The sequence below is a fragment of the Lepus europaeus genome, chromosome 19, assembly GCF_033115175.1.
Source record: "Lepus europaeus isolate LE1 chromosome 19, mLepTim1.pri, whole genome shotgun sequence".
Classification (NCBI taxonomy): Eukaryota; Metazoa; Chordata; class Mammalia; order Lagomorpha; family Leporidae; genus Lepus; species Lepus europaeus.
In genome coordinates this window covers 53,659,674-53,679,721 of record NC_084845.1, presented here as the reverse complement: position 1 = coordinate 53,679,721, position 20,048 = coordinate 53,659,674, and the positions used below count along the sequence as shown (strand labels likewise).

The following is a 20,048-nucleotide window of genomic DNA, read 5'->3' as shown; positions in this document are numbered from 1 at the left end:
CGCAGCCTACTCCTTCGAGTCCGTCCGCCCAAATCTTCCCCAAATCAACCCTCTCCCGGACTCAGAGGTGAGCGGCCACCGCCCTCCAGGGGCAGCTCGCCGTGGGAGGGGCGGGGGTCCGCGGAAGGCGGGGTCCGGGCAAGAGTGGCGCGGCGTCCTGGCTAGTGCTTCCCGGCGGCCAGCAGCCAGCCCCTGCAGCTGACACCACGGGCCCCGGCGCGGCCAGGTGCAGACGGCAGGGGGCAGTGTGCGCCCGCCTTGCGCGCCGCCGTCTGGAGCCTGGGACCCCCTTCGGGCCCCCGCCCGGACCAAAGTTGCGCACGCGCACTGCGCGCTCGCAGAAAACCATGACGGACGACACTGCCCCCAACGTGCCTGGAAACTCCGAGGCCCAAAATGCGCGCAGCAGGAGGCTGTTCTTCGTCTCCCAAAACGAGGGGCATCCGGGCATCCTCTTCCCTCAAACTACAGGGAACTCGTCCCACCTTTTCCATGTAAACTAAGCGGAAACCTATGGAAAACCAAGCCTATTGATTACCTTTCAACTAGGAGGGGTCCACCCAAATTTTCCACAAATTTCAGGGGCATTCGACTCATCTCGCCCCAGAAGTCATCTCCACTTTGCATCCAGGCTGGGGGGGCACCCATCCCACCTCTTCCCCCAGAGGGGAACATTTTCTACTGGCTCATCCCATTCCCGAACCTGAAGTGCACTTGCCCTGCATCCCACCGGTTACTGAACTGATCCTTCAAGCTGAGTGAAATCTCTCACTGCTTGCTCTGCACGGAAAGGGACCCCTCCCACTGCTCTTCCCAAGTGAGAGCGACACATCCAATCCGTGCGAAAACTGAAAGAACGAAGGCCGTTTAGTTCCTAAATGAAGGAAACCTGGCCAGCCACTGTCTGAAGAAGCTTTCCTGCAACCTGCCCTCAAAGAGGGCGCGGCCTCACCTACTCCAAGCCCAAAGCAAGCCTACCGCCCTGAGGGCCCTCTCGGGGGCGGGGCGCGGGCTTTCCCGCCCTCCTAGCCCCTGAACTAACGGGATCACCACCGGGCCTTCTGAGTGGCTGGCGCAAGCCCCGCCTCCGGCAGTCGCTCTCCGCGCCCGCCCCCCGAGCCGCCAGGGCCTCGTCTTGGCTCCACCCTCTTCCTCGCCCCCCCCAGCCCCGCCCCTCAGGAGGCGTCCGGCCCGGCCCGGACCAAACAGCAGAGAGAGTTGAGTCGAAGCTGCGGCGAGGCCGGTGGCAGAGCCATGGCCGGCGGGGACGACCGCGGGGACGGAGAGCCGGCATCACTAGTGACCGTGAGGGTGCAGTACCTGGAAGACACCGACCCCTTCGCATGCGCCAACTTCCCGGAGCCGCGCCGGGCCCCCACCTGCACTCTGGACGGGGCACTGCCCCTGGGCGCGCAGATACCCACGCTGCATCGCCTGCTCGGGGCGCCGCTCAAGGTGAGGGGCGAGTCGAAGAAAGGTTGGGGCGATCAGGGGGTTCAGAGTCGGCTCCCTGAAAGCCCGTGGGAGGTGCCCCTCGGGGAGAGGCTGGAGCGAGTACTCGCCCCCAGAAGGGTCTTGGGTTGGAGCCCAGGGTCCACGCTGCCTCGCCTGCCCGGGGCCCCATTCCCAAGTTGAGGGGAAACTGCAGAGGAGAGATGGGAGCTTGCGGTCTGTGCCCCCTGGCTGCTCCTCCAAGTGGGGCACGCCCGGGGGCATGCTCGGGCTCCACTCGCTGCCTGGCTGCTTGGGCAGCTACCCCACTCAGGGTGGCTGTAGCGGACCCGGGATCAGAGCCGAGGGAGGGACCTGCCTCCACCTGCTTCAGGTGAGGAGGCGGGACCACGAGGAGGGGCGGGCCCTGGGGGCCTCTGGTGGTGGCAAAGGCTTTGAGAGGTGTCAGGACTGGCCTGGGTCCTGCCGCTGAGAGTTGCTCCCGCATGTGGGGGGCTCGCTCTGGGAGTGCCGGCTGAGCACTCACTCCCACGGGATGAGTGGAGTCCCCGGGGAGCGGTCGGGTCCGGGATACGCGGAGCGTGGGAGGAGCAGAAAAGCCCTTGAGTCACCGCCCCACCTCCCGGTACACTCGCCGCCCGTCGGCCCGCGCCGGGAAGGGAGAGGGCGGGCCAGGCTAATTTTAAACCGCCGGCCTGCCCTCGTTCGCCAGCGCCCGGGAGCCGACTTGTGCCCGGTGCGGGAAGAGGCCCTTTTCCATATGGCCAGCCTCCCTTCCCCGCCCGCTAGCAGCCTTCAGCCCCCCGCAGTCAGCCCTTTCCGGCGGCGCGCTGTTTCCGGGCCGGGACTCTCAGAGGCTTACTGCCACCCCCCGGAGTTCCCCACCAGCCAGTCCGCTCCTACGAGTGGCAAAGGAGGGAGAGGCGGCGGGGGCGCCTCCCCTGCTCCCAGCCTCAGCAGGGCGCCCGGTTGCGTAAACTTGCCCCCTGGGCCCGGGGTCTCCCATGGAATGCGCTCGGGGCGCCAGGCCCCCAGCTTGCATTCCTCCGGCTGCGGCCAGCCCCGCCTCCGAGCGCTGGCGGGAGGAGTGGGGAGATTATTGTCCTGGGGAGTGGTGCGTGTCGAGGCCAGACCCTACTGCAAGGCCATAGCTGGAAGGCTTGCAGCATACTGCCCACCTCCAGACTTCCATGTAGCCCCCTATCAATCTCATCGTTTTTCAGAGGAGCAAACTGAGGTGGGCCCAGAACAAGGTGAGAAGTCACCTCCCATTCAGGATGAAAACTGGGAGGGGGGGGAATGGGTGCTGCACAGAGCCAGTCCTGCCCCTGGGCTCCTGGTCCAGAAATAAGTATGTAGCATTAAAGAGAGTATTTTTCCCACCGCCTTACTTCAGGACAAGACCTAGCCGCGACATCCCTCTTCCCACTGGCAGAGATGGGAAATCAGCTGCAGGAAAGAGGCTCAGGACCACCACCACTCCCCCTGCTCCCCCTCATTTAGAGACCCATCCCTGGGGCCTGCGTTGTGGCATAGCCACAGTTGTGGTTAAGCCTCCACCGGGAGGCCAGCATCCCAAATGGGCGCTGGTTGGAAACCCAGCTGCTCCGCTTCCGATCCAGCTCCTTGCTAATATGCCTGGGAAAGCACATTAGTGGCTCTGCACCCACGTGGGAGACTCTGAAGAAGCTCCAAGCTTCCCCTGGCTTCTGCCTGGCCCAGCCCTGGCCCTTGCGGCCATTTGGGGAGTGAAACAGCGGATGGAAGATCTCTCCTCCAGTCTCTGTAACTCTGCCTTTCAAGTAAATAAAAAGTAAATGTTTAAAAAGAAGAGAAGAAACCGTCTCTGCACCCTACCATACCAAGTGCTCTGCCATTTGTCCTCTGCTCCATGGCTGAGGACGCTATGGTGCTCAGAGACAGGCACACTAGGTTACCACAGTGCCTGGAGTCAAACAGGACTCCTTGGCGCTGGCAGATTTGCCAGGAATGGTCAGATGCACTGTGATGTGCTCTTCCCAAATATAAACTGTGACCACAGCCCCAAAATAGAAGGCTGGAGGAAGAGGGACTGAGATGAGAGCAAAGGCAGGGACATCACAAAGCTGGGGGGTGGGGGGAGCGAGACTCCTCCTTGCAGGAAATGGCAACAGCTGGTTCCTCCCCTCGTCCTATTAAGTGATGATACCCCAGAGGCGCGTCTGCAGAGGAGAGGTGGTGAGAAACCCAGGCGTCCCTACCCCAGGCTGCAGGGCAGAAATAAGAGACCGGCTCTCCACTACTCACTGCTTCACTCTGTGCAGTTGTCTAGCTGGCAGCAGGACACACCAAGTGACTTCTGCCCTTCAACACTGGGCACTGGACCTCACCATGCCTGTAGTCCCTGCCCCCTCCCTGCTGATACACAGAGGCCCACCTACTTTCTCCCTGAGGCTCCGCCCCACCACCACATTGGGCTATGCCTAGCTCCAGAGTTCCCCTAGGGGCTTCCTTTTTACAAGATTCAGAGTTTGCAGGTCTGAGAAAGCCTTGCTCATTTCCTCCGAGTCTAGGAGGAAGCTCCTGGCCACAGCCTCTGACTCATCTCCTGGCCCTGGTTGGTGGGGGAGAGACTGGCAGTGTCCTGGGCCAGGCCTAGTGTCCCCAGGGGAACTCGGCAGTGTCTTTCTCCCCTCTATGCTCTCCCAGCCCAGGGACCTGCCCCCGCCGCTCATCTCCTAATCCAGAGCTGCTCAGGCTCACCCTCCCGTCTGGGGGGACCTCAGGGAGCTTGTCCCTGAGGTCCAAAGCTCTGCCCTATCTGAGTCAGCGCTGGGTTCTCCCTGGGCTCTGGGCAGAGGAACCTGGGATGCTCTCTAACCTTGCTGCAAGGGCCAGATAGTGAGGCTAGCCCTAGAAATCTGGTCATTGCCAGCAACTTTGTTTTAAGATTTATTTATTTCAAAGTCAGAGTTACACAGAGAGAAGGAGAGGCAGAGAGAGAGAGAGAGAGGGAGAGAGAGAGAGAGAGAGAGAGAGAGAGGTCTTCCATCCTCTGGTTCACTCCCCAATTGGCTGCAATGTCCGGAGCTGCGCTAATCCAAAGTCAGGAGGCAGGAGCTTCTTTCAGGTCTCCCACGAGGGTGCAGGGGCCCAAGGACTTAGGCCATCTTCTACTGCTTTCCCAGGCCGTAGCAGAGAGCTGGATCAGAAGTGGAGCAGCCAAGACTTGAACCCGCACCCATATGGGATGCTGGCACTGAAGGCAGCGGCTTTACTCACTACACCACAGTGCCAGCCCCTACTAGCAACTTTGTTTCCTAGCTAAGGCTAAAAATCAGAGCATTCAGGAGTGGCTCTGTCCCCCACCTCAGCCCACACCTGTTCTATCCACCCCTCAGAAGCCCTTGCGACCAGGAAGCTGAAGTGTGAGCCTGAACTGCTGGGATAGGGACAACTGGAGGGGTCCCCAGGGATTCTTAACGGGCGGCTGGGATGCTCTGGTGATGAACTATGCTTTTTAGACCCCTGCTATGGGAGTCTCTTTGGAAGACTGTAGAAGATTGGGGTGTCGGGGCCAGCATGTCCTATCTGGTGGTCATTCTGGGTAACAGTAGCTGGGCTGCAGCCTGGTGAGGGACTCCAGGACCACAGTTCTGGCAGAGACAGGCACTGTTGCCCTCGTGTGTACAGTGTATGTGTGGTGCTCTTTTGCTGGAATTGGGAGAGCCAGTTTAGGGTATTTGCAGAGTCCAGAAAATTGAGGGCCATTCTTCAGCCCTTGACGGTCCTGCAGGCCCCAGCTCTCACTCCCCCTCCCCTCCATGGTTCCCTTGATAACTTCCAAGATCTGACTCTGTTAGCTCTGCTACCATTCCTGGCTGTGCTACCTGAGACGATTCATTGCTTTTCTGAGGTTCCTTTCCCTCCCCTGCAAAAGGATTATCAAGAGGACCAGTTGAAATAGGCAGCCCAGTGTCCTGCACAGAGGAAGTATATCTAATGTAGATTTCCCTCCCCATGGTCATCCATGTCATCTCATCCAGGAAGTCACGATCCTAGTTGGAGAGTAGACAGCAGGAAAGGAGGTTTTGTTTTTTTGTTTGTTTGTTTGTTTTTGTTTTTGTTTTTTTTTAATTTAAAGATTTATTTATTTGAAAGGTGGTTACACAGAGAAAGAGATCTTCCATGTGCTGGTTCACTCTCAACTGGCTGCAACAGCCAGGTGGGCCAAGCCAAAGCCAGGATCCTGGAACCCCATCCAGGTCTCCCATGTGGGTAACAGAGGCCAAAGCACTTGGGCCATCATCCACTGCCTTCCCAGGTACATTAGCAGGGAGCTGGTTTGGAAGTGAAGCAGCTGGGACTCAAACTGATGCTCTGATATGAGGTGCCAGCATTGCAGATAGTGGTTTAACCTACTGCGCCAGCCCCAGGCCAAGCCCCAGAAAGATCTTCAAAGTGAGTATCCTATGTTTATAAAAGTCAAAAGAGGCAGTTAACCAATTATTTTCTACAACAAGAGTCCTTCAGCATATACTTCTGCCCTCTCCTTCATCTCCTTGTTTCATGCCCCTGGTATGTTCATTCTCAACGGATTATATTGTTGTAAAAAAAAAAAATCTGAGAGTGGATGCTATGGTCCCCTGTATATAAAGCCCCTTGTAACCAATTGATTTGGGTTGCCAAGAAAGCCTGAGACTGCAGGCTGTAGTAAGGGGCCCAGCCTAGGAAGGGAGGATAGAGACCAGAGAAGTGAGGGAGACGAGAGCCAGGAGGGAGTGGAGGGTGTGGGGCCATGCTTTGTGTTGACCCTAAGCTCCATCAGCAGGGTTTGGGCTTACTCAGGCCTGGCTAAGTCCCAGGGTGTGAGAAATAAGGCCCAGGGGTTTGGCTCTCAAAGTGATGACCCCAGGAAGGAGCCAGAGCTGTGAGAGACAAGTGCCATCCTGCTGACCGGAAGTCTCCTCTGGGCTGCTTGCCTGACCCGCTGGCCCAACCTCCACCCAGTACAGACAGCTGGGGGACTCTGTCACAGTCATTGGGATGGCTGTGTCCTCGGGACCTGTCCTGCTCCAAGTGGAGTCAGGTATCCCACCATCCTAGCAGAGGGCCATCCTGTGAACCCTTGGGATGGGAGCATGCATGTGTGCGTGCAGGAGGAGAGAGCACGGTAGGCCTACCCATCCTGTGGCAGTGCTACTTTGAACTGTGTGATCATTCCTGACCTGGGTGTGTACGCAGTTACCAGGAGTAATACGATTACCTGTCCAACATCTACAGTGTTTACAGCACTCCGCCCCCTCCTTTCCTAGCACCTATTGGAAGCTGTGATCCGATATTTATTTGTGAGCTGTTTCTGAGTCAAGCCTGTCTGTCTCCCCTACTGGACTGGAAGGAAGAGAAAGCAGAGACAGTGTCTTGTTCTTGCTATGTCCTCTGCACCTAAAACTAGTCTGGTTCATGAACGTTCATGTGAATGAGCTCATCTAAATTTGGGGAGATTCTTGAGGGGGAAAGTGGCTCCAGGGGAGGTATGTTTTTCTACAGAATCTTCCAGTGCAAGGTGGAGGGACACATAGCTCAGGGTGGGGTGGGGTGGGGGAAGGGCCGGGGTAGAGTTTGCTGCTGAGTCACCACGTGGGAAGAGAGACCAGGGGCCGTGGCTCAATAGGCTAATCCTCCGCCTTGCGGCGCCAGCACACCGGGTTCTAGTCCTGGTCAGGGCGCCGGATTCTGTCCCGGTTGCCCCTCTTCCAGGTCAGCTCTCTGCTATGGCCCGGGAGTGCAGTGGAGGATGGCCCAAGTGCTTGGGTCCTGCACCCCATGGGAGATCAGGAGAAGCACCTGGCTCCTGCTTTCAGATCAGTGTGGTGCGCCAGCCACAGCGCACTGACCATAGCGGCCATTGGAGGGTGAACCAACGGCAAAGGAAGACCTTTGTCTCTCTCTCTCACTGTCCACTCTGCCTGTCAAAAAAGAGGGACCAGGCAGTATGTGGGGCTGCCCTCAGCTGAGCTGGCCCTGGACAAGATACCCCAGCCCTGCGGCCTTGCAGCCCCCTCACAGGCCTGTTCCCAGTAGATGACTCTGCTCCCAGGGAGGGGAGAGAGGCCAGACCCGCCCAAGGCGCCCAGGGGAGGGCAGGCAGCCAGGCAGGAAGTGGGACAGGGAACAGGCTGGAGTGTTTGTCATGTGTCCCATGTCCCAGGCCGGGGGAGGGGGGTCACCCAAGGGCTCCACAGGCTAAGCTGCCAGGAAGGAGCCAGGTCAGACCCTGAGGCATTGGCAGGGGTGCTAAATAGGGACCAGAGGAGGAGCTGGACTCCCTTCCCCCCCAGGGAACCCAGGGCAGCTAGAAACCCTTGGGCTGGGTCCAGGGCAGGGCAGGACTGACCAAACAGTGGGACAAATGTTGGAGTTGACTTTCCCAGCAAGATGGAGCCGGAAGACCCTCTGTCTCTCCAGAGGTGGGCTCTCCTGGGGCCACAGCCTGACCTCAAGGGCCAGAGACACTCAAGTGGAGGGGCCTCTGCCAAGCCCTGCATGTGGCCCTGTGCCATGAGGGAGGTGTCTGGGAGAAGCAAAGTGCAGCTCTCGGACTCCACAGCCACCTCACTCAGGCCTCAACAGGCACTCGGGGGCCACGTGCCATGACTGGCGCTGGGGGAGGGGGAGAGGGAAACACGGGAAGTGGATACAATGACAGAGCACATGCCTTCCTGCTACAAATGCAGGTTTCAGGGTCCCACTGTAGGCTGACTATTGGGCTGGTAATACGCCTCTTGGAGGCCTCTGAAGTCCTGTTAGGACCATTGTTAACAGCACCTGCTTTGAGGGGAAGGCAAAAACCCTGGGGGCCTAGCGGGACTAGAGGAGAAGAGCTGTGTGCTTGCGGGAGTGGAGCACAGGTGCACACACACAGCCTCTCCCAGCCGTGCACACACACAGCCTCTCCCAGCCGGGCTTGCAGCTCTCCATGCTTTTTTTTCCCACACTCTTAACACTTTCCCTCTGGGCTAATGCTTTGTGGCTGCTGCTTATCACCTCCCAGGGCTGTGAGCTTCCTCGAAGGCAGGAACTTCCTCCCATCTTCTCTCCATTCCCATTTACATTTGCGTTCACTGCTTGAACAAGCCTTTAGCAGGCAGTTACTATGTGCCAGGTGCTATGCTAGGCTCTGCAGATACAGCAAGGAGAAAGGCAGGTGCCTGACCCAGAGAACAGTTAGTGGAGAAGGCAACTGGAGTTAAGATATTATAATACTGTATGGAAAGTCTCAGAGGGAAGCCCACACAGGGTAGGGGTGGGTATTGGCCTGAGGGGCTCCAGTGAGATTTTCCAACAATATTTATCTAATCCTAAACCAAAAGAATGGGTAGGTGTTAGCCAGAGAGGAGCTGGAATGTACAAAGGACAAGAAAGCCTGGTGCCCAAGACAGATGGGCTTTGCACATAATAGGCACTAAAGAAACTGCTGGGGCTGGGGCTGTGGTACAGTGGGTTAAAGCCCCAACCTGCAGCACGGGCATCCCATATGGGCGCCAGTTCGAGTCCTGGCTGCTCCACTTTTGATCCAGCTCTCTGCTATGGCCTGGGAAAGCAGTAGAAGATGGCCCAAGTCCCTGCACCTGCGGTCATCTGGGGAGTGAACCAGTGGATGGAAGATCTCTCTCTCTCTCTCTGTCTCTACCTCTCTCTGTAACTCTGTCTTTCAAAGAAATGAAAATTTTTTTTTTTTAAACAGGCAGAGTGGATAGTGAGAGAGAGAGACAGAGAGAAAGGTCTTCCTTTTTGCCATTGGTTCACCCTCCAATGGCCGCTGCAGCCAGCGCATTGTGCTGATCCGAAGCCAGGAGCCAGGTGCTTCTCCTGATCTCCCACGCGGGTGCAGGGCCCAAGCACTTGGGCCATCCTCCACTGCCTTCCCGGGCCATAACAGAGAGCTGGCCTGGAAGAGGGGCAACCGGGATAGAATCCGGCGCCCCAACCGGGACTAGAACCCGGTGTGCTGGCGCCGCAAGGCGGAGGATTAGCCTGTTAAGCCACGACGCCAGCCTAAAATAAATTTTTTTAAAAAATAAAAGAAACAACTGCTAAACTTCAGGGTACACCCTGTGTGCCAGGGGATCACAGGATCCCCTGTCACCTCTTCCACAGCCCTGACAGCTGCTCCCTTTGTCCTCAGCTAGAGGATTGTGCCTTGCAAGTGTCTCCCTCTGGATACTACCTGGATCCCGAGCTTTCCCTGGAAGAGCAGCGGGAGATGCTGGAGGGCTTCTATGAAGAGATCAGGTAAGAGCTGATGGAGCCAGGGAAGTGAGGCCAACCCCCAGCCTCACCCCTACCAAGGGCTGGCTCAGGTGGCAACAGCTGAGCCACTCCATCTCCAGCCTGGGCCATAGGTCACCTCCTGCCACCCCAGGGAACTGCAGCAGGGGAATCCCAAAGCCTGGCTAGTGTTACCTGCTGCCTGGGACAGGAGTCAGGAGCTCTCCAGCATACCTGAGATGCCTGTGTTTACACAAACCCTCTGGTCTGGCCAACCCTCAGGCTCTTGGAGGAACAGTTGGGGAGGAGGGAGCTGGGCCAGGGCTGCGTTGGTGTGTGGGGAGGGACCCTGGGGAATGGGCTAAAGTTGCTGACCAGGCCGCTTGATTTCAGCAAAGGGCGGAAGCCCACACTCATCCTGCGGACCCAGCTCTCTGTGAGGGTCAGTGCCATCTTGGGTGAGTGTGTGAGGGCGGTCCCTTTGCAGCCCCCCACCCCCAGCCCTTAGCCCCTCTCCTCCCTACCCTAACCTCTCCTTCTAGGGCCAGGGAGCAAAAGAAGAGATGGAGTGGGGAGGGGTGGTGATTCAGGAATGCTAGACTCTCCTTTGGTGGGGACTGGTGGTTGGGTCATGGTGGAGGGAGATGGTGTCTGTGTCCCCTTGAGGATTTCATCCCAACCACCCCTTGCAGAAAAGTTGTATGGCTCCAGTGGCCCTGAGCTCCGCCGCTCCCTCTTCTCACTGAAGCAGATCTTCCAGGTGAGGCCCAGAGGTGGCCTGGGGCTGGGTATCCAGCCCAGGCTTCCCTAAACTGCCCCCATGGTACCTCCAGGAAGACAAGGACCTGGTACCTGAATTCGTGCACTCGGAGGGGCTGAGTTGCCTGATCCGTGTGGGTGCTGCTGCCGACCACAACTACCAGACCTACATCCTCCGAGGTCAGCCCCACTCCTCCCTCTCCCACCACCTCTGCCCCCGTGTTCCCCCCCACCACACCACTGACCTCTTCCCATCCCTGTGTCTCCAGCGCTGGGCCAGCTGATGCTTTTTGTGGATGGGATGCTGGGGGTGGTAGCCCACAGTGAGACCGTGCAGTGGCTGTACACCCTGTGTGCCAGCCTGGTAAGTAGCCTTCCACCCAGCCATGCACGCTTTTCCCACGGCTTCTCTCTTGGCCTCAGTTTCCTCTTCTGCAAAATGGGCTGGAATGAGTGAGTCTGAGCCTAGAAGAGACTTCAGCACCTGGGCCTGGAGCCAGGGAGTGCCTGGCCAGACTGTCTTCTCCGGCCTAGCCCCAGAGCTGGCGGAGATCTGGTCTCAGCCCCACTCGTACTTGGTGACCTCTCCCCCCAGTCCCGCCTGGTGGTGAAAACGGCCCTGAAGCTGCTGCTGGTGTTTGTGGAATACGCGGAGAACAATGCGCCACTCCTCATCAGGGCTGTCAACTCTGTGGCCAGCATCACAGGTCAGAGCCTGTCCCTTCCCCACCCCCAACTCAGAGCCCCCTCGCCTACCTGTCTCCCCTTGACTGCTCCCCTCTCTGTGCCAGGTGCTCTTCCCTGGGCCAATCTGGTGTCCATCTTGGAGGAGAAAAATGGTGCTGACCCAGAGCTCTTGGTGTACACCGTCACCCTCATCAACAAGGTGTGGACGGGACCAGCACCAACCCTGGGCCCCGTGGGCTCCTGACCTCTGGTCCCCACCAGCCTCAGTCTGGCCTTCCTATCCTCACCCTGCAGACGCTGGCTGCGCTCCCAGACCAGGACTCCTTCTACGACGTGACAGATGCCCTGGAGCAGCAGGGCATGGAGGCCCTGGTCCAACGCCTCTTGGGCACGGCGGGCACTGACGTGGACCTGCGCACACAGCTCATGCTCTACGAGGTGGGGCCTGCAGCCAGACCCTGGGGCAGGGGAGGACAGAAGCAGAGGTGCAGTGTCCCGGAGCCCTGCCCGCCTATGTGGGTCTCTAACACTAGCTCCTGTCCCGGTCCACCTAGAGCGCTCTGCGGTTGGAGGACGGAGACCTGGAGGAAGCCGCAGCCGCTGCAGCTGCAGGTGGGCGGCGGGAGCGACGGAAGCCATCTTCAGAGGAGGGCAAGAGGAGCCGCAGATCTCTGGAAGGCGGGGGCTGTGCTGTGCGTGCCCCGGAACCTGGGTAAGCACGCATCCAGGTAGATGCCTAGGGGTTGGATCCGCCAAGCGGGTGGCCCTGAGCTCTGACAGGCCCCGCCTCCAGCCCCACAGGTTCCGCCTCCCCGACAGGCTCCTCCTCCTCCGTCACGAGCCCCGCCCCACTGGCCGGCCCAGCCTCCAGCCCTGTGAGCCCTGTGAGCCCTACCTCTGGCCTCCGTACCTCCATGAACCTCTTTCCTACCATTTCTGCGGCGCCGTCAGCCGACAGCTCTAGTGAGAGGAGCGTCTACAAGTAAGACAGGAGCTAGAGGCCACCCCCGGAGTCCTCTTTCCGACTGTCCCTTCGCTTTGTGCCCCTCCATGGGCCTTCAACCTCCTCTGCCCAAACGCGTGCTTTCTCTCTCTTTCCAGACTTCACCAAACTGCTCCCGTTTGGTAAGTGAGTGCTGGGGGGGGGGGGGGGGGGGTGCAGGGTTCGGCCGTGACCGGACCTCCTCTTCCTGCGGCTTCTCTGATCTCCCCGACATTCCGCCTGTCTTGTCATCTGCCTCCCATCCCTGCTGCTCTGTCTGCTTCTTTGTCACTCTCTCGGTCTGTACCCTGTCCTGCTTCATGTCAGGTTCTCCACTTCCTGTTTCCTTGTGTCATGCCACCCCCCACCTCCTCTTCCCACTGTGCTTGGGAAGGAAAACTTGATAGCACTGCCCAGCGCTGTGTGGATGTGAGCAAGAGGCGCCACAGTCACCATCTCTTCCTCTTGTCCCCCTGCCCAGCACCCCTGAGAGCCCACCTGTCCCCCAGTGCCCTACTGGGCAGGCCAGGCTGGAGTAAGTACAGAGGCCAGCTGGCCGCACCTGCCATGCGCTCAGGGCTTCAGCATCGCTTCCCCTGCAGGTGGGCGGGGTTTCCACATGCCCAAGGCACCCGGAGCTGGGGACTCTTGGGCTTCTCCTCTCCCAGACTTAGGCCCCCTTGGTACCTAAGGACTAAGCACTGGGAAGCAGTCCCTGAGATGACACTGTAACAGCTTCAGTCCGACATGGGAGATGTGGATGCCTGACCTGGGCCCGTTCCCCACGTCCTCAGCTCAGGAATTCAGCAGGGAGGGGAAGTTGCTGTGCTGTGTCGGGGTGGAAGAGCAACCTATGGCCGAGGAAAGGGCAGGGACTGAGGACTGAGAGAAGCCAGGGTGCCAGAAAGGAGGCACGCAGTCACGTTCATTATTTCAACATACATTGGTGCCCACCACTTGCCAGGCCCCTCCCTGGGCGTAGGCCATAGCTCTTAGAAGCTGCCAGTTGTACAGAAGGAGGACAGCCTGGTGTGCCCATCGGGACAGCTGTCCTCTTCTACTGCTCTAAGGGTCCTTATCCAGAATCAAGACAGTGGACATGAACGTGAACAGCAGTAAGGTTATAGGCTGGATGTTAAGTAGAACTTCTCCCGGGTTGGTGGTGACCCTCCCCAGATGTGAGGACTGAACGGGAGCTGTCCTTAAGGGAGCAGATCCTCAGACTGCTTGGTGCATGGACTGTTCCCTGTGTGTCTGTGTGTGCCTGCAATTGGGGATGGTACCCAAAGGCTCAGCAAGGCATGTGCAGTGTCCTGGGCTATAGCTGTGTCCGACACCACGGCTGACACGTCCTTCCCCTCAGAGCCCGGTTCCTGGAGAATGTGGCGGCAGCAGAAACAGAGAAGCAGGCTGCACTGGCCCAGGGCCGGGCAGAGGCACTGGCTGGGGCCATGCCTGACGAGGCTGACGGACACCCAGGTAAGCAGGTGGGCGGAGAGTGTCCACCCCCGTTGCTGTTGCCCCACAGATGGCATGAAACTGACAGCTGCTTCCGTTTTTCTAGACACTCGAGAACCATGGGACTCCCCAGAGGCAGCCCCTATACCCAGAACACCCCAGAGCCCTACCCCCCGAGTCCTGCTGCGGGTCCAGCGGAGCCTTGAGTCTGAGCCCAAGGAACCCCCGACACCACCAAGCCCCAGGGATGAGCCCATCCAGGCGCTCCCTACCCGTGTACCCAAGCTCTGCATTGGGGACCTGGACTTCTCAGATCTGGGGGAAGATGAAGACCAGGACATGTTGAATGTGGAGTCTGTGGATGCTGGGAAAGGCGTCCCGCCCCCACCCCCCCTGCTCCCTGGAGGCCCCCCACCTCCACCACCTCCCCCTCCCCCACCCATCAAAGGCCCCTTCCCACCACCTCCACCCTTGGCTGCCCCGTTTCCCCCCTCAGCACCTGACGGCCCAGCCCTCCCCACCAAGAGGAAGACAGTAAAGCTCTTTTGGCGGGAGCTAAAGCTGGCTGGGGGCCATGGAAGCTCTGGAAGCCGCTTTGGGCCTTGCCCCACTCTGTGGGCCTCCTTGGAGCCTGTGTCTGTAGACACGGCGCGGCTGGAACACCTGTTTGAATCCCGTGCCAAGGATGTGCTGCCCTCCAAGGTAAACTCACTGATCTACAAGGTAGTCCCACAGAAAGCAGGAAGGTCTGAGACAGTGGAGCTACTCATTTCCACTGGGGGAAACTGAGGCAAGGAAAAGCATAGGCACTTGCCTGAGGCCACTCAGCAAGAGATCAGCAGAACCCTAACTAGAATCTCAGCTCATCCCAGTGCCTTACGTATCCCAGATCCCCAGTTGTGGGACCATCTGGCCACTGAGGAGAGCCTTGGGATACCCCGTAGATTCACTCCAGCTAGTCCCTTCCCCAACCTTGCAGAAAGCCGGAGAAGGCCGCCGGACAATGACCACAGTGCTGGACCCCAAGCGCAGCAATGCCATCAACATTGGCCTAACTACACTGCCACCAGTGCACGTCATCAAGGCTGCCCTGCTTAACTTTGATGAATTTGCTGTCAGCAAGGATGGCATCGAGGTGAGTGTGGGAGAGAGGTGGGAGCTCTGGTCCTCTCCTTTGCTAAGTAGGCACTTCCTGTCCCTCCAGTGGTATACATGGGCCTGGGGTTTCCCTAGATAACCTGGGGAGGGGTCAAGACTAATGCCTGGGGCCTCAGGCCAGCACTGAGGAGCCTACTGGGGCAATGGCTGCATCCTTAGAAGCTACTGACCATGATGCCCACGGAAGAGGAACGGCAGAAGATTGAGGAAGCCCAGCTGGCCAACCCTGACATACCACTGGGCCCAGCTGAGAATTTCCTGATGACTCTCGCCTCTATCGGGGGCCTGGCTGCCCGTCTGCAACTCTGGGCCTTCAAGCTGGACTATGACAGCATGGAGCGGGTACTTGGGTCATGGAGTGGGACAGGCAGTGGGGACAAGTGAGCATGATGACTGTGTAGTCTGAGTCCCTGGTCCCCCACACCAGGAAATCGCAGAGCCACTGTTTGACCTCAAAGTAGGCATGGAACAGCTGGTGCACAACGCTACCTTCCGCTGCATCCTGGCTACCCTGCTGGCTGTGGGCAACTTCCTCAATGGCTCTCAGGTGAGTGAGGGCACACGAGGACCAGGGTGTTGGGCTCTGGAGCGAGCCAGGCCCAGGCTCAGACAGGGTCCTTCCAGAGCCGCGGCTTTGAGCTGAGTTACCTGGAGAAGGTGTCAGAAGTGAAAGACACGGTGCGCCGGCAGTCGCTGCTGCACCACCTCTGCTCCCTGGTGCTCCAGACGCGGCCCGACTCCTCCGACCTCTACTCAGAAATCCCCGCCCTGACCCGCTGTGCCAAGGTGAGCACCAGCGAGACAGCGGAGACAGGCCAAGGCGCGGTGCGGTGCGGCACTGCTGGCTGCTTCCTTCCCCTTCCCCCTACTGGGGCTGCTGCGCCAGGGCTTGCTCAGGCCACAGGTGTGTGTGCCAGGTCCTCTGCCAGAAACACTCTTCCATCTCAGTCTAGCCATACCCACTCATTCTTTGGGTCTCGGTTTAACTGTCCCTTCTGCTGTGAAACCTCTGTTTGCCACTGGAAGTGGGTGTGTGTGTCTCTTGCACTAGACCAGGAGCTTGTGGAGCAAGCCCAGGCTGGCCAGCCTGGCACAGAAGCTGCCTCAGGTAGGGGCTTGTCTGGGGGGCAGGGGGGCCAGCACATGAATCCCCTCCCTTTCAAGGTGGACTTTGAGCAGCTGACTGAGAACCTGGGGCAGCTGGAGCGCCGGTGCCGGGCAGCTGAGGAGAGCCTGCGGAGCCTGGCCAAGCATGAGTTGGCCCCTGCCCTGCGAGCCCGCCTCACACACTTTCTGGCGCAGTGTGGCCGCCGCGTTGCCATGCTGAGGGTAGTGCACCGGCGTGTCTGTAACAGGTAGGGGAGTGGGCCAGGGAGCGGCAGGATCGCCACCACTTCCCCTCAAACACCAAGTAGGACCACCCCTCTTGCCTAGGTTCCACGCCTTCCTGCTCTACCTGGGCTACACCGCGCAGGCAGCCCGCGAAGTCCGCATCATGCAGTTCTGCCACACGCTGCGCGAGTTCGCACTCGAGTACCGCACTTGCCGGGAACGGGTGCTACAGCAGCAGCAGAAGCGGGCCACGTACCGTGAGCGCAACAAGACCCGCGGACGCATGATCACTGAGGTGGATGCCCTTCCAGGTGTGCCTGCCACCCCTGGGACCGCCTTCCCCTGACCCCAGCCCACCCTTCTCCCCTCTCCAGACAGAAAAGTTCTCAGGGGTGGCTGGAGAAGCCCCCAGCAACCCGCCTGTGCCAGTGGCTGTGGGCAGTGGGCCAGGCCAGGATGAGGCCAGCAGCCATGCCAGCATGAAGAGTCTGCTGACCACCAGGCCTGAGGACACCACACACAACCGCCGCAGCAGAGGTGGGCCCCACGGCCGCTGGGGGCGCTCGGGTGGGGATCTGGTTCCAGGGTTGCCCTGGCTTGATCTCCTTCTCTGGCCTCCCTCAGGCATGGTACAAAGCAGCTCCCCAGCCACGCCCACAGCAGGACCCTCCACTGCCCCCTCAGAAGAACCACCAGGCTCCAGCGACACATCAGATGAGATCATGGACCTACTGGTGCAGTCAGTGACCAGGAGCAGTCCCCGAGCCTTAGCTGCTAGAGAACGCAAGCGTTCCCGTGGCAACCGCAAGTCTTGTGAGTACACCGTCCCCCTCTTCACTCCCCCTAACAAAAGTGCTGCCTGTCTTAACCTTGTCAACCGCCTCTAACCCTGCTCTGTCCCTGCAGTGAGACGGACACTGAAGAGTGGGCTGGGAGATGACCTGGTGCAGGCACTGGGACTGAGCAAAGCTCCTGGCCTGGAGGTATGAAGGCGCTGCCTCCAGGAAACCAATCTGGACCCTGGCCTGCAGGAGCAAGGAGGGCCCAGAGCAGAATTCTGGTTCCAGGACTCTATGCCCAGGGGCCAGTGCCTTGAGCAGTATTAGCTGTATGTGTGTGATGTGTGTGTGCTCACGCTCCAGGAACCCGTGGAGCAAAATAAAGTTTTCCTAGTTAATCCAAGGGCTCTTTTCTTCCAGGGTCCCCACAAGGCTGAGTCTGTAGCAGAGGGCAACACCGCAGGACTAGCCCTTCCTGCCTTGGCCCCTCAATATCACCCGCAGGCAGGACTCACAGCCTAAGCCATTTATTCAGCAATCCTACACTCCAGACTGCTTTGACCCCTGGACCAGGCCCCTCATAGCTCCAGGCGTGAGGGCCAGGCAGCCCGCTAAGGGCCACCCAGGGCTAACAGCCTGTGGCCATGTCAACGGTTACAAGCGCTTCATCTGCCGCCGCTCCTGTCGGCGCTGCCGTTTCTCATTGTGCTCTGGTGCTGGGGCAGCACTGTCTGCCGTGAACCAGGGGCCTAGCACATTCACCCACAGGAGGTAAAGGGCCCGGCCTGGAGCCTAGGAGAGGAAAGGTAACTTGAGGCCATGTGCAGGAATGGAAGGTGGGGAGGGTCAGATGCCCTTTACTGGGACCCCCACCCCCGCCCCCGGCCCACGCACCAGAAGCCAGAAGGACCAGATGTAGAGGGAGAAGCAGCTGAGCACCTGCACGATGGCTGTCAGCAGGATCACATCCTTAAGGTGCCTGTGGATAGAAGGGAGGCTGCCAAGACAGTGGATGGGCCCCACTTCGGCTCCCTTCTGCCCTCCTCCAGGTGCAGGTAGCTGTGGCTCTTGGGCTACGTGGGCCCCAGTGCCCCAGCCCTGGGGCCGCTCACCTGGGCTGGCGGTGGGGGACACTCACTCTGCCATGCCCTGTTCCATGTTGAGGTCCATGCCACCATCCATCAAGGCCCCATCCTCAGAGAAGGCTGCCCGTGCCATCGAGCTCATAGAGTGGTAGCTAGCCCCATATACTGCCAGACTAAAGCCCAGGGCCATCTGCAGAGCAAGAACAGGGACATCAAAGACCAGGCGCTGACCCCTTGACCTCTGCACTCTTCCACCTCCTAGGAGGAGATACTTACCCAGGCCCAAAATGAGGCAGATGAGTAAAAGAAGACCAAGGTCACAAGGCAGTAAATGGCCTGTAAGCAAACACAGGATCAGGCCAAGGTCAGAAGCTCCCCCACGCGGGTTTTAGCATAGCAGCCAACACAGCCAGTTGGAGTGCCTGGTTCTGCCTCTAACCCCAGCTTCCTGCAGGTGCACACCCTGGAAAGCAGCAGGTGACAACACAAGGAATTGGGTCCCTCTACCCCCTGGGAGACATGGTTTGAGTTCCCAGCTCCTGGCTTTAGGCTGGCCCAGCCCTGGCTGTTGCAGATATTTAGGGAGTGAACAGGCAAATGGGAGCTCTGTCTCTCTCTCTCTCCAATAAATCAATAAGAAAATAAAAAGCTACCCCAAACCACGGGCCTCTCTCAAATTTAAGAATTCGAACAGATTATGGAAAGATGCAGTTTGTGCTAGTGTTGGGGGAGGAGCCCTGCTCCAAGATACAAATACCTAGACTCTCCTCTGACACCAAGTCAGCCCAGCAAAGAAGTCTTTGTGATCCTTTTAAAATGTTTTATTATTTACTTGAAAAGCAGGGGGGGGGGGGGGGAGGGGAAGGTGTTCTTCCATTCCTTCCCCAAATGCCTGAAATAGCCTGGGCTGGGCCATGCTAAAACCAGTGGCCTGGAATTCTATCTGGGGCTCCCATGTGGGTGGCTGGGACCAACTACTTGAGCTGTCACCTACGGCCTCCCAGGTGAGGCAACATTAGCAGGAAGCTGAATTGAGGCGCTCTGACACGGAATATGGGCATCCCAATTGGCAGCTTAACTACTGTGCCAAGTGCCCACCCCTAAAGAAACCCTGTGCATTGGGGTGGGAAGGGTTCTCGAATCCAGCAAGACCTCCTGCCCTCAATTCCATTTCGCTTGTGCAAGGACCCTTTCTCCTTTCTCTTTGGATGCTGCTCTCTGCTGGTGCCTTGGCTTTCAGATACCACGCCACCGAACGGCGCTGAGGGCTCTGGGTCTTTGGATGGACACAGAAACGAGGAGGCAGGCACTTACATTAGCCCCCAGGATGATGCGCAGGTAGAACTTCAGCGTCTCTCTGTTCTCTTCAAATATCTGCTTTTTCCCTCTCGTGCCCACTTTGCCCTTGGGCTGCAGAGACATGATGTGACACTGTCAGAGCTCGGCTCACTGCCCCCACCGTCAGGGTTAGCTCCCGAGTTCCCTGACACCTCAGGTCCTGTGGTGCTCAAGCCCAACACAACCCCTGGGATACCCGCCCCTCCTCCAGTCCACCCCATCCAGGACTCACACCATCTTTCCCACACCCTCAGCTAGGACTGGCCTCCTACTCGACCTGGCACAATCCAACCATAGGCCAACACTTTCCCGGCCAAGTCTAGTTTTAGGCCGATAACTCCTTCAGGGGTACTCTGGAATGGAAATGAGTGGCGCCTCTTCGATCTCCACGGGAGTAGCTCGGATCTAGCACGGAAGCCCACCCCCTCTAGTTCTGGTACGGTCCTGCGCCACCATCTCCCCCCATCCCTCGCTCGTTCTAGTATAGTCCAGCCATGGGATGGCGCCCCCCGGGGCCACCACGCATCCCTTGGTGTCCTTCCACGGATTTTACTCTCCAGTCCCGGGGGGCGCTTTGCCGATGTGGACCCCACTCTACTCGCCCTCCTTACCGCCATGGTGAGACGCAAATACCCAGCAGGAGAAAGAACCGAAAGCGAGGGAAGCCGCAGTTAGTAGGCACCACATCCGCAGTGCATGGACTTCCGGTGCAGAACGAACTCGTCAGGATCCTAGACGGAAGTGGGGTCCACTTCCTTCCTAAGCCCC

The 20,048-nt window shown here is 58.9% G+C and overlaps 2 protein-coding genes across 2 annotated transcripts; one reads left to right on the top strand and one right to left on the bottom strand.

Annotated features, from left to right (window-relative positions):
* The first annotated feature begins 274 nt into the window (after positions 1-274).
* Positions 275-17,269, top strand: FHOD1 (formin homology 2 domain containing 1). Its single transcript, XM_062177751.1, has 22 exons — positions 275-1,455; positions 9,620-9,726; positions 10,096-10,160; positions 10,395-10,462; positions 10,536-10,641; positions 10,731-10,825; positions 11,057-11,168; positions 11,253-11,347; positions 11,443-11,586; positions 11,703-11,860; positions 11,942-12,130; positions 13,494-13,609; positions 13,695-14,290; positions 14,568-14,723; positions 14,906-15,088; positions 15,174-15,293; positions 15,371-15,532; positions 15,911-16,101; positions 16,181-16,373; positions 16,453-16,615; positions 16,703-16,891; positions 16,985-17,269. The coding sequence occupies exons 1-22, from the start codon at positions 1,255-1,257 to the stop codon at positions 17,065-17,067; spliced, it is 3,492 nt and encodes a 1,163-aa protein (XP_062033735.1). The 5' UTR covers positions 275-1,254; the 3' UTR covers positions 17,068-17,269.
* A 99-nt stretch (positions 17,270-17,368) lies between these two features.
* On the bottom strand, positions 17,369-20,006 carry TMEM208 (transmembrane protein 208). The gene is made up of 6 exons (XM_062177754.1): positions 19,892-20,006; positions 19,257-19,352; positions 18,219-18,278; positions 17,996-18,132; positions 17,752-17,836; positions 17,369-17,649 (listed from the first exon to the last, which is right to left on the bottom strand). Exons 1-6 carry the CDS (start codon positions 19,895-19,897, stop codon positions 17,512-17,514), a joined length of 522 nt encoding a protein of 173 aa, XP_062033738.1. The 5' UTR covers positions 19,898-20,006; the 3' UTR covers positions 17,369-17,511.
* Positions 20,007-20,048: the final 42 nt, after the last annotated feature.

Coding starts and splice junctions, on each gene's coding strand:
- FHOD1 (XM_062177751.1), top strand. CDS start 1,255: ATGGCCGGCGGGGACGACCGCGGGGACGGAGAGCCGGCATCACTAGTG. Junction 11,861..11,941: donor GTGCGTGCCCCGGAACCTGG/GTAAGCACGCAT, acceptor CCCCGCCTCCAG/CCCCACAGGTTCCGCCTCCC. Junction 15,089..15,173: donor ACTATGACAGCATGGAGCGG/GTACTTGGGTCA, acceptor CCCCCACACCAG/GAAATCGCAGAGCCACTGTT.
- TMEM208 (XM_062177754.1), bottom strand. Junction 18,279..19,256: donor GCATCATCCTGGGGGCTAAT/GTAAGTGCCTGC, acceptor GTTTGCTTACAG/GCCATTTACTGCCTTGTGAC. Junction 17,837..17,995: donor ATGGAACAGGGCATGGCAGA/GTGAGTGTCCCC, acceptor TTCTATCCACAG/GCACCTTAAGGATGTGATCC.